This window comes from Theobroma cacao, unplaced genomic scaffold, assembly GCF_000208745.1.
Source record: "Theobroma cacao cultivar B97-61/B2 unplaced genomic scaffold, Criollo_cocoa_genome_V2, whole genome shotgun sequence".
NCBI classification, from domain to species: Eukaryota; Viridiplantae; Streptophyta; class Magnoliopsida; order Malvales; family Malvaceae; genus Theobroma; species Theobroma cacao.
In genome coordinates, this window is record NW_017234728.1 from 14,950 (window position 1) to 27,584 (window position 12,635).

Sequence of the window (12,635 nt, forward strand, 5' to 3'; positions counted from 1 at the left end):
ATTACGATTCCCATTGCGTTCATTTTCTTGCGTTAGAATATTTTTTTTACTTAACAAACTCGTTCAGATTTGTTATGGAATTTCTTATGATTTGCCTGTTTTAATCATTATTTTTTCTTTTTATATATTCATTTATTTAAAATCTTGTCAATTTTGGGTATGTTTGAGAATATGGAATTGTTCAAACGAATTCAGCGTTTAATTTGTTTTTGATTTTTGAATTACATTTTTTGCATGTATTTAGAATTTAATTTAATATATTTTAAGACCAATAAGACATTTTTTTAAAATAAAAAAAATTGAATTTATTTCCAAGTTTCAGATTTGCTTTGAACCATTCTGTACCAAAGAAAAAAAAAAGATTTATGTCTGGTAAATTTTCTTTATTGCAAATCATGCGTTCCTTCTTTTTTAAGATAAATTCTGTTTTGTTATTGTTTTGCAGGTTTTGTGTCTCCTCTAATTTGAGCTTTAAAGAGAGAATGGCAATGGAATATGAGAGTAACAATTGGATTTGGGATGGGGTGTATTACTGCCCACATCTCTTTGGTGGGCTAATGCTAACGGCCGCCTTGCTCGGTTTGTCGGCCACTTATTTTGGTGGAATTGGACTTTTTCCATTATCATATGTTTGGTCAGATTTAGGGATCTTCCACAAGAAGAAGCGTGAGAAGAAGCGCATTCGGGTTTACATGGATGGATGCTTTGATCTCATGCATTATGGCCATGCCAATGCGTTGAGGCAAGCTAAGGCTTTAGGAGATGAATTGGTGGTGGGTGTTGTGAGTGATGAGGAGATTATTGCTAATAAGGGCCCTCCTGTTCTACCTATGGAAGAGAGGTATTTACGCAACTATTTATTTTTATTTATTTTTTTTTGGGTGGAGGGGTTATTGTTAGTTTGCTATTTTGGTTTCATAATCTCAAGTTTGTTTGTGCCTTGTTCTAATTTGTGTTTTCCACATGTAGACATAATTCTATTTTGGATTAACTGTGTTTAAGTTTTAATCACATGGAAAGCATTCACAATATCTTGGCTTGGTGATGGAAGTTTTGAAGACAAGCACATCTCAAATGGCTGTGACATCCTCAAAATGTGAAAGAATAAATTAATTGAAAGAAAAATCAGTAAGAAAAGGAAAACAAATCCATAGCTGAAGTGAAAAAATGGTTTTGCCAAATAGATGATTATTGACAGATTAGATCTTTGTAGGATCTAACCTTCACTACTTCATGTATGCATGTTGCTTTAGTTAATTAACAGCATGGATTATAGAGGCTAATTATCTGGTGCAACTATTTCTTTCACAAAAGTGTCTATGTTAGAAGGCTGCAAACCTTAGATATGTTTTTCACATCTAACTTTTTGTTCTGCATTGCAATTGATATATATTATGCAATAATATTCTGAACTTTCAACAAATTCATCTGTGCGGTGGCCTTTCCCTTAATGGCTTGTCATGCTACCTACTTTTTGTGAGGTTTCTGTAATTAATTTATTGTAATGCTTCCATGGATCTCATTTGAAGTTCTCTCCAGGCTGGCACTTGTCAGTGGATTAAAGTGGGTCGATCAAGTTATAGCAAATGCACCCTATGCAATTACTGAGCAATTCATGAGCAGTCTGTTCAATGAGCATAAGATTGACTATATAATACATGGTGATGATCCTTGCCTTCTCCCAGATGGAACCGATGCTTATGCCTTGGCAAAGAAAGCTGGCCGCTACAAGCAGATTAAGCGCACTGAAGGTGTCTCCAGCACGGATATTGTAGGTACTAAAAATTTTTCTTGAGATGTGTTCAAGATTTCTTTGGTTGGAGCCCCATCATTTTACTAGCATCTGTAAATTTTGTGCTAATTATAACATTGCATATAATTATTGCACAAATTATATTTGTGCAGGAAGAATACTTTCCTCTGTAAAGGATACTAAAGGTGTTGGAGATAATAATAGCACACTTTTGAATGGAGATTTGGGAGAAAAGCATCAGTCACAAAGGGGTCAGATTGCCCAATTTCTACTAACATCTCGGCGGATTGTGCAATTCTCAAATGGCCAGGTATCATTGGGTTTCACTCTATTTACTGGCTGATAATAAGAGAATGAAATATGGCTACCACTAGAAAAAGCTTGAGAGATGTATTTTTCCACCATATGCATTTTTTTTTCCAGTTAGAAAAAGGTAATTTATTCCTATTGCACATAAAATCGGCAAAGGTAATATATTCAAAGGTGTATAGTCTTTCATAGAAATGTTATAAGAAATTCTGCAGCAGGAAGTATCTAGTCTGAATTAGTTACTTGGTTACCTACTCTACTAGAAAGCTGAAAGGATCAGCCAATGTCATGTAAAAAGTTTCCATTTGGCCATCTTTTTGTGGATAAAAAGAAGAGAAACTGAGCTTCATATTAAGCATCCTCCACAAGTTTATTCAGGAGTGGCTCATAAATATAGATCTGGATCAGAAATTATAATTTTAGGCAACCTGAGTGTGTATGAACAACTTCAGTAGGATTTCTGCAGCATGGAATAAAGTTTGCAATCTTTGAAAATTTGTCAACAAAACACAGGTAGAGCCTGAAAACCTCCAAAAGTGCTTGGTGATCTAATTAGAAAATCTATACCAGTCTTGCCAAGTTCGTATGTAAAGGCATAGAAGTCCCATATTATATTTCTTTCCTTTTGCCAGTTGACAAGTATACAACAAGAGATGATTTTCTGACATCTTTCTTCAAATTAGGCTGACAGGCTTAATCCTTTAACATAGCAATGGTCTTGTTATGACTAACTTACCAGATAGACCTCTGGTACATAATCCCCTCACTGTTTGTTTCCATTAGAGATGCGTTGGCTAAATACAACCAAGTTTCAATGAAAAGGTAACCATCATGAATGTGAAAGTCTGGATAAAATGCTTGCTGCATGATTAACAGATGAACATATGTGAATGTAAATTATTTGCTCGAAAGGTAATATTTGGTGAGCTAATCTCAAGCAATCTTTTGGATGGACTTGGAAGTATGAATATGGATCAATGGTGTAGTGTGTCTGCTGTTTTTTTCTCACTAATAGCAATATTGGTTCAAGATGGCATAAAATTCTGTCATAAGTTGATTCTGTAGCTCAATGGATGCCTCCAATAATCTCTTTTATAAATTGAAGAGCTGTTTTCTTCTTTATCAGAGGTGGGGGAAAGTGAGGGGGGAATCGGTTGAAGTGGAGCAGATTCCGATCTTCTTTTGCCTTCTTTCTCCCTTTATCTTTACTGCTTGTTTGTGCATCATGTGTGGTTTTCTTTTTCTGTCAGTCTCATTCATTTTTTCCTCAGGGGCCTGGACCAAATGCTCGCGTTGTGTACATTGATGGGGCATTCGATCTCTTTCATGCAGGACATGTGGAGGTATTACTGTCCCTTTGATATTTACTCTCACAACTGATATTTCTTGTTGCTTCTGTTATTATGATGGCATAAACTTGTGACGTATTGACAATTTGGTGATTGCTGTTCATCATACCCAAGTTTTGATACTCCAGTATTGTTGTAAGATTGGCATTCATCATCCGCTACTGTCTCATTGTGCCTTTCTTAATGTACATAATTTTGCAATTCTTGAGCATAGCTTACTGTTAACTGGCTTGGCTACTGGTTTCTGCACATTTGAACCGAGTGCTAGCTGTTATGGTTGATCTATGTTACTGATTTAGTAGCCCTTCTGAAACTTGAATCTTGATGATAATTAAATTGTAGGATGCCTATCCTCTAAGGAGGATCTTTTAGATATGTGCTTTTTTTTAGCAAATTTTAAACTAGAGTAAAAGGCAAAGTGTTGTTATGAAGCTGGCGATGTTAATGCAGCTCAACCTATTTAATAATTTATGTTAACTGTTATGTTACTCAAAGGCATGTTTGAGTTAGCAGGGGGGCAATGTGGGGGTGAGAAGGATTGAATACCAAGTTAAATGCCAGAACTTTAAAATTACATTTGTTAAATATGTAGTTTTACTCTAGAGTAACAAAGTGTTGTTAAGAAGCTGGTGGTGTTAATGCAGCTCTACCTGTTTAATAATTTATGTAAACTATTGTGTTATTCAAAGGCATGCTTGAGTTAGTGGAGGGGACTGTGGGGGGTGAGAGGGATTGAGTACTAAGTTAAATGCCAGAAGTTATAAAATTACATTTGTTAAATATATAGTTTGACTCCAGATATGGATAAGAGATCTCGCCCCTGCTGCTAAATTTTGTACATCATTCTTTTCTTGTAGCAATGGAGTGAAGTAGCATGATATATATAAAATTAGGGTAGGGTACAACTAGAAAGCAATGATACCCCATATTAGGAAATGGCAAATTAGTATTAGCAAGCCCTTTTTTGAGTTGTAGGCTTCCATGTATTTATCAAGCAACTCATCCTAATATAGCCCTGATCTGGTATCTTTTCTTGTAATTCTGAATTACACTATGTAATTGAGAATCATTTTCTCAGTCAATAACAAGCCAATCTGGACAGCAATATCTCTCTCACGTCAACCAGGATCCTTCAGAGCAAAGACTAATGTGTCCTCATTTTTGAAAGCTAATCTGAGAGTGGTGTGATGTCTCATCCATCAATTTGCTTATATTATTTGTTTTCAGAAAAAAAATCACAATGTGCTTATATACTCATTGCTAAATTAGAAATGACGACATCTAGTGTTAAGAAAGCCTGTACAGGAACAGAAACTACCATTCTCACCCAAATCCTATGCAGGTCCCAGACCATATTTTCTGAAAGTTCTACGAATGCATTGTCTGATCCTCTTGAAGATCAACAAAGAAAACAGAAACTGGGTAAAAGAAGTTGGGGTACTGAAGTAACTGCTAGAAATGTGGTGAGAATTCACGGGCTAATAATTGGAAAAGGAAAATAGAAAAAACATTGGACTAAGGAAGGACGAGCAAAATGCTGAGAATGAGATTTTCCTGAGGCTAATGTATGGATAAGACAGAATAATTTAGAATATTAAAGTTATGGGGTTATGATTTCTGCTTGTTGGGAAAAGTGGAGAATGGCCTTCTTATGGGTGTTTGGAGGTGGGGGAGGGTTGTCTGAAAGAGAGGAAGGGTATGCCATCATAAACTTGAAGAGCTGAAATAATCATAGATAATTTGTGATCTACTGATCTCTGTTACGTGTACTTGTGTTTTCTAGGATAACAGAACTTTAGCAACTGATTCTCTTTTGTCCATGACTCTAATCCATCTTTAATTTGTGATCTACTGATATGTGTTACATGTTACTTGCATTTTCCAAGATAATAGAACTTTCGCAACTCATTCCATTTTGTCCTTGTCTCTGAGCCATCTTTTGTGTAAACTCAGATCCTCAAGAGGGCAAGGCAGCTTGGAGACTTTTTGCTAGTCGGTATCCATACTGACCAGATTGTGAGGTACTTCATTCATGTTATGCGTTGTTATTCTTCTGCCTGGTTTATTACCTGTTAAATTTCATTGGAACATTTGAGTTTGGAAGGTTGAAGTTAACATTAGTTATACGCCGGTACATCTGCTTATATCAATAAAGGTTTTCTATGGAAGAAATAACATTATGAGTCTCCTGTTCCTGCAGTGAGCATAGGGGGACCCCCTACCCTGTTATGCATCTACATGAGCGTAATCTGAGCGTGTTAGCTTGCCGTTATGTTGATGAAGTTATCATTGGTGCACCTTGGGAAGTTACGAAGGACATGGTGTGTAATTTTTTTTTTCTCCAAGTTAATATTGCTATAACAAATCATATTTCTGTGCATAAGAGGAGTGTGTTTCCTTTTGACTGGATACCTATTTCTTTGCACTAACATTTTGTGTGGCATAATTATTATGTGTGGACAAATGTATGTGACAAGTTATGGTTGGTTGACAAATGAGTTTTTGTAGAATGACTTAATCTTGATGATGCATCTGCTGGGAACATGTATTAGGACCCATTTTTATGTTTTTAGGCATTTGAAGTGAGGAAAGGGAAAGGGGGAATCATCATGATTCATTTTAACAAATTTTGTTCAAAAGAATGCATCTATATGCTAGAAACCAAAATTAAAATTGAGATAATAGTTGTTGGTTTCAAGAAAAATGGCGTCCTAGCGTTTTTCTGAACCTGTAACTTATCACGAGCTTATATTTCAAACCATGTCCATGCATTAAATAGTTGTACCATATACTTAAAGATTGAGTGTTGCTAGTTTCTGTTGCCGGCCGATGGTTGTAGCAACTTACACTATTGTTACTATTACCGCTATTTGGTTTCTCACTGTTAAAGTGGCAAAAAGGCATTCTGATGCTATTTTCTTTATTTGAACAGATTACAACTTTCAACATTTCTTTAGTTGTGCATGGAACAGTTGCCGAGAGCAACACTTTGTTGGCTGTAAGTTTGCAGCCTTCTCTCAGATTTGTTTCACTGTTATAAACCACTCGTGTTTTTGGATTTAAAAGAATTGCTGATTTTGCTTCCCACAGGGTGAAACTGATCCATATGCAGTTCCTAAGAGCATGGGAATTTTTCGGTTGCTTGAAAGCCCTAAAAGGATAACCACAAGTTCAGTAGCCCAAAGGATAGTTGCCAATCATGAGGCTTACATGGTATTACTTACACTGACCGCATGAATTTTTTTGTTCACATTTGTTGTTATATTATGATCTCATTGACAACTAGAAATTCAAGTTGATGGGCAGTTGTTCACCATCTTTTGGAAGAACACTGATTGTTAGACACTTGCTTTTTGATGCTACTAGCTGAGGCATTTCCAGATTATATCTGGCTAAACTTTTTGCATGGGGATGCTGAACAGGAGTGTGTTTGTAACATTTCTATTAGATCACATTCTGCTGATCAATCCCAAATAGAGGAATCAGTAGTTTTCTTCTTGTCTTAAATTTTCTTACTAATAACTTGAAAAATATGTGTTGTCTACTTTTTGTACCTATTTCTTTGTAACCCCTCTTTTTTATCCAATTTATTAGTGCAATTTCAGGTGTCCAACAAATCTGCTTTTGTATGCTTGTATATATATGAAGTTATCCTCTAATTTTGCTTCTCATTTTCAATCTAGAAACGCAATGCTAAGAAGTTACAGAGTGAAAAGAAATACTATGAAGAGAAGACCTATGTTGCAGGAGACTAGCTGATACAGGTTTATATTAGATAGCAAGTTTGGTACAGCTCTTCTTGCAGCCTTAACCATTCATGTAGATGCTTGTTGAAGACAGAGTATTCAGTTGTTTATGTTCTTGAAGGATAGGAAGAGAAGAAGACATAACATGGAAAGACATCAATACCAGAAACTTCCAAGTAAACTTTTGTTGTTTTCATTCAGTTTTCTCAGATATAGAGGAATCTTTTAATAATTTATTTACTATACGATGCTTGTAAACGATGTAATTACTGATTAATTTATCCCTTTGGGCTTATAATTTTGGAGTGTTTTTGTTCGAAAGGAAAAGATACTACTAATATTTTTGCCTGTTCAATGTTCATTTTTGCATACTTTGAGAATGGTGAACAGAAAACCAGTTCCAGGGTTACTGATGACAGATTGACAAAAGAAATATATACAACTAGTACTATCTTGTAATAGAATATTATGTAATTTCAGAACGACCTCAGAGGAATGGCTACTTGATTTCATATATCCTACTGTGTTCTTTCTTAAGCTCCTATTGTTCTTATATTTGTTGCATACTAGCAGTACCAGAAAGCAATGCAGCCAGGTTTTAATTAAGACTGACAATTTCACTCGCAAAACCTCATCTTTGAAGCATGCCCGTTGTTGCTGTTTCAACATGACTGGGCCAACCTCATGGTCTACTATGGCTAAACATTTTCGATTTTGGTTCAAGCCATGGGGTGCTTTAAGTGGGTTGTTTTCACCAGGCTGATCAGTGAACAATTCATGTTTAGCAGCAGAAGAATAGGAAAAATGTCATTTGAGCAAATACCTTTAAGTATTTGACCAGCTGCTGCAATAGAATCTTTGAACTTGACAAGGGTAAGAACTAAAATGGAACTCTTGTTAAGAAGAAAAATCACATAGCTTTGCATCAACCACCTTTGAAACATCAAACAGTTGGAGTAGACACAACTCACCTTCCATTCAGTGGAGGAAGGATTTCCAGTTTCCACATCAAAATTACTACTAGCATTAATGGCCCCTCAATCTGCATGATTTTGCAGCCAAACAAAAAAGGGTACCAAAATTCCCTACTGCCCCCAGCACTTCTGATTCTGAGGCTTTTACCCAGCTGAGCTCATCTTCTCTATATTGCCTAGACAACAAAAATATTTACAAAAAGATTGAGGCAGAGGCACACATTCCATTCTCCCCCAAAAACTTGTCATTGAGACCATGTGACCGGAGTAAAAGGGTTCTGAGGAGGCTGGTGGATCATGCAATGCTGCTGCGGCCAGTGATGGAGGGTCTCGCTTGGCTTCAACCCACCATATTCATATGCAAGCTCTTGCTCCATCCTTGCATTGTTACTGTTACCATTATTATTAATTATATTATTTTCTATATCCATTTCATCAGCTTCCATTGACTCTGGAAGCTCCAGCTGACCATCTCTACTTTCTACCGCAGGAATCTGACAAGGAACCCATGGAACAACTGCTAGACATCCTTCCGTCGCCTTGCTGCTCTGCTCAGTTTTCGTTTCACCAAAATCAGCTGATTTCATGTGACTTGCCCGTAGGAATTGGTCTGCAGATCAATTTTTAAAGTCCCAAATTAAAACTTTCAACAACAAATTTGGGAAGAAAGAAAAATGAAACCAAATCAGGAACAAGAAGCTTACTCCTAAACCCAGAGATGAGGTCGGAATTGAGAGAGAGGGAGAGAGCAGAAGGGGAACGCAGAAGTGGGTTGAAGAGAACGATGGCTTTGTCTTGATTCTCAGTAAACGACTCCTCTTCCTCGATGATGGGTGGTAACTCCGCATCCAGACGCCGAATCTTGGTGGCCGGAGATGAAAGCGAGAAATCCGAGAAATCATCGTTTACTTGGTCGATATCCTTTCTCTTCAACTTTCCACACAAACCCATTTTCTCTTTCTCTTTTTCTCTGCTGTTCAACAATCAGTCAATGTTGTTGTCGTGGTTGTGGCTTCCAACTTAGAATCAGCAATTGGATGATATTAGACTTGAGAAGTTTATAACAAGAAACGGGAAATTTCCGAGCGTCTCTAGAGAAATCCAGAACTACCGAGAAAAGACAGTGTAGGTCGTAGTTCTACTTTCTTCTTCTCTTCTTTATACACCATATAACAACCCCGTTTCTCTCTCTCCTGTACTTATTTTTCTCCATTTTCCATAATTATATTAATTTATATAAAAAAACTAAGAATTTATAATATTTGATGTAGTATTGGTGTATAGATTTAACGGCAAATGTTTTTTTCTTTTTCATAAATAAAATTTAAAAGTTAAAAATTTTTTAAAAATAAATATTTTTAATTTTAATTGTTTTAATATTAAAAATATTATTGTATGACGGATCTCACGTAAAAAAAAAATAGAGTGAGTCTTAAATATATAAAATATGTATCTTTCACCGTTTATCAAACATGTATTTTGAATTAGAAATATAGATTTGTAATTTGTAAACTTACTTAAATTTTACTTTCAGAATTTAAGGTTACACGAGATTGGATTTGAGTTTCAACTCGTGACAAATGTTATCAGAACAAATTTAGATCTTTATTGATATAAAGCTTCATAAGAGATATAAGGATCTATGCACACTCGAACTAGTGTAAGAGTTTTTCTCTTTTATGAGAAAAAATCAATATAATAAGATGTTACATAATTAGAAGAGATAGAATGTCATGAATCCGCATCTGTAAAAAATTAGATAAGTTTTTTGATATATAAAATACGAGTCTTTCACCATCTATTAAGCGTGGGTCGAAAATGTGAATTTGTGATTTATAAATTTATTTAAATTTTATTTTCAGAATTTAAGGTCATCCAAGATTGGATTTAAATTTCGACTTGTAACAATTATATGTATTAATAGTATATTAAATATAAATTCAAAATATAAAATTTTAAAATATTTAAAAAATTACAATTTTTTCCTTAAAAGTCTGAAAAATAGAAAGGAAAAATAAACAAATCCAATAGAAAAAATAATTAATTTTTGGAGGTAGAGTATCCAACAATACAAAGTATACAATAAAAAGATCGAAAATGTCTGACTTGTCAAATTATGCAGACCACTTTACGTATGATGTCTTCCAACCTTATAAGGGACTCCACACGTGTTCCATTATCAAATCCACGTCTGCCACCTTCTTTTCTTGGGCCATCTATCCCTGGATTAAGCCTAAGCCCATTCATGGCTTGGATTTCAAAAAGCCTGCCCACGTCATATTTTCATATATTAATCTATGTATAACTTTATATACTCTTTCCTTTTTCATTTTCTTTATTTTTTTTTGAGATGTTCAAAAATTAAGTCTTCTTTTTATTTTTCAAAATTTAATATTATTTTTTTATATTTCAAATTTATTTTTCATAATTTTTTACCTCTTAACATTACAAAGCATTGAACAACATATTACAAATTTTTTAATTATACTAATATGCTAAAATCAAAGCTTTTCTTATCTTAATCTTCGTGAAAATAAATCAGGGTCCAGCTATAAAGAATGGAGGAAATATCTTTTTAATTAAGCCATCTCAGTCTTTTTTTTTTTTTGAATTGAGTTATCTTAAAATTAAATAGTCCAAATCAATGAATATATTGCCTATGTACTACTTTGATAAAATTATTAAGTTGTGTATGCGATTTGTTATAAAATATTAACTCAATAATAATGTGAAAATATCCAAGAGAGGAGGGGGTGAATTGGATTTCTAAAAATTCTTTTTCACAAATCAACTTTTCAATGAAGGCAAGCAAGAAATAAGTTTCTCAATTTTGTTTTCACTCAAAACATGCCAAAAGTAATTTAGTAAATTAATGAATAAACAAGTTGAAAACAAATTTTCTGAACTCTTCAAAATAAAATGCACAAGTGTAAATAGTGGAGAGTAAAGAGAAAATTACACACATGATTTATAAAAGTTCGGCAGTCTCTCTAGGTGTCTACGTCTTCTCCCTTAACAAACTAAAGAGTTCAAACCACTATGATTAAAAATCAATACAGTGTCTTTTTAAGGTTCAAGCATTACCATTGCATTTTCAAGATTCAAGCATAACTCCTATGCCTTGTCAAGATTCAAGCACAAGCTTTACACACTATCTTTTGGAGGCTAATGTATAACCTCTATCCCTTTTTAAGGATTAAGCACGATCTCTCTTCTTTTACAAGGTTCGAAGTAAGGTTACCTTTGGAAGGTGAATTTTGCTAAGCAAGCACAAGTTGAAAATAAATGAGTGGTACAAAGATGTATACAAGGAATAGGAATAAAAGCACAAAGAATTTATAGCACAAAGATAACTTAAAAGCTTGGTGGAAGAATGTGGATTACTTGCTTTAGTTTGTTTTTTTTCTTCTTCATAAGATTTGATACTTGAGCATATGGATGTTTTTCCTTCTTTTCTTCCTTCATATATGTGCTTGGGAAACCTATTTATACATAAAAACACTTTTGGAGCAATTAGGAATCAATGGAGCGGAAACTAGCCATTTTTCACTTGAAATTTGTGTCTAATAGCTAGTTTTGCACATGGGGATCGATCCCTGCAAGGCAGTAAGAGTTTTGGAGCATTTTGTTAATCAAGGATCGATCTTTCAAGGTTAGTGTCGAAACGTGCGGGTCCGGGAACCCGACCGCTATACGATGAACTGTGAAAACTCACTAAAAAAAATTAAACTAGGAGTCGCCACAAATCCTTTTTTTTTTACTAGGTGCGATTGACCACCTATTGACTCGATTCTAATCGATGCAAAATTAAATTAATTTTAAGCCCACCGAAAAGAACCTTAAATCGGTCTACAATTTTCTGGATCTAGGTTCGGGAGTGCGGTTACGCCCGGGGAAGGATCAGCACCCCCGAGACGCCCATTCCATGAACGGTACCATTCTTAGAATATCCTATTAGGCTTTAATTTTTAAGTTCACTATATTTTTGTAGTTATTATTCTCTTATTTTATCTCCTATTTAACCTAAAATGGAATGCAAATGTGAGGCAAGATGAAATGCATGGTGTGGGATAAAAATATGTCGGACAAATAACCTTTTATCGAGGATATTCTCCCGGATTTACCCATCATACTGGTGGGATCTGGGGTATTCTCTCACCTACGGAATTATTCGAGAAACTGACCTTCGTAAATTCGACGAATAAATCCCATCATCGGGGTCATCGTATGTTTTTTTTTTAAATAATATTTTCGTGCATGATGAACCTAATCCAGGCAAAAGCCTTTTTATTAAAGATGTTTCTCGAGCCCTCCCATCATACTGGTGGGACCCGAGGACATCTTTTCACCTAGGAAACTTTTTGAGAAATACTCGCTTTCACAAAATTCTCAAAAGATCCCATCATCGGGGCTTAAACTCGAAAACAAAAATATTTATATGCAATGATATGCATGATGCGACATATATATATGCTATGCTAATGCAATTATCTATTTTATTATT

The 12,635-nt window shown here is 34.8% G+C and overlaps 2 protein-coding genes across 2 annotated transcripts; one reads left to right on the forward strand and one right to left on the reverse strand.

Moving 5' to 3' along the window:
* Nucleotides 1–417: 417 nt before the first annotated feature.
* Nucleotides 418–7,512, forward strand: LOC18589429 (ethanolamine-phosphate cytidylyltransferase). The gene is made up of 9 exons (XM_018129757.1): nucleotides 418–841; nucleotides 1,540–1,775; nucleotides 1,906–2,063; nucleotides 3,334–3,405; nucleotides 5,365–5,432; nucleotides 5,612–5,732; nucleotides 6,344–6,409; nucleotides 6,502–6,624; nucleotides 7,095–7,512. The coding sequence occupies exons 1-9, from the start codon at nucleotides 483–485 to the stop codon at nucleotides 7,164–7,166; spliced, it is 1,275 nt and encodes a 424-aa protein (XP_017985246.1). The 5' UTR covers nucleotides 418–482; the 3' UTR covers nucleotides 7,167–7,512.
* A 519-nt stretch (nucleotides 7,513–8,031) lies between these two features.
* LOC18589430 lies at nucleotides 8,032–9,313 on the reverse strand. The gene is made up of 2 exons (XM_007014399.2): nucleotides 8,836–9,313; nucleotides 8,032–8,741 (listed from the first exon to the last, which is right to left on the reverse strand). Exons 1-2 carry the CDS (start codon nucleotides 9,080–9,082, stop codon nucleotides 8,377–8,379), a joined length of 612 nt encoding a protein of 203 aa, XP_007014461.2. The 5' UTR covers nucleotides 9,083–9,313; the 3' UTR covers nucleotides 8,032–8,376.
* Between the last annotated feature and the right edge of the window lie 3,322 nt (nucleotides 9,314–12,635).

Bases quoted from the DNA above. Each gene is read 5' to 3' on its own strand.
- LOC18589429 (XM_018129757.1), top strand. From the start codon at position 483: ATGGCAATGGAATATGAGAGTAACAATTGGATTTGGGATGGGGTGTAT. The intron at 842-1,539 runs GTATTTACGCAA...AGTTCTCTCCAG, and splicing joins GTTCTACCTATGGAAGAGAG to GCTGGCACTTGTCAGTGGAT. The intron at 6,625-7,094 runs GTATTACTTACA...TTTTCAATCTAG, and splicing joins CCAATCATGAGGCTTACATG to AAACGCAATGCTAAGAAGTT.
- LOC18589430 (XM_007014399.2), bottom strand. From the start codon at position 9,082: ATGGGTTTGTGTGGAAAGTTGAAGAGAAAGGATATCGACCAAGTAAAC. The intron at 8,742-8,835 runs GTAAGCTTCTTG...ATTGATCTGCAG, and splicing joins CCTCATCTCTGGGTTTAGGA to ACCAATTCCTACGGGCAAGT.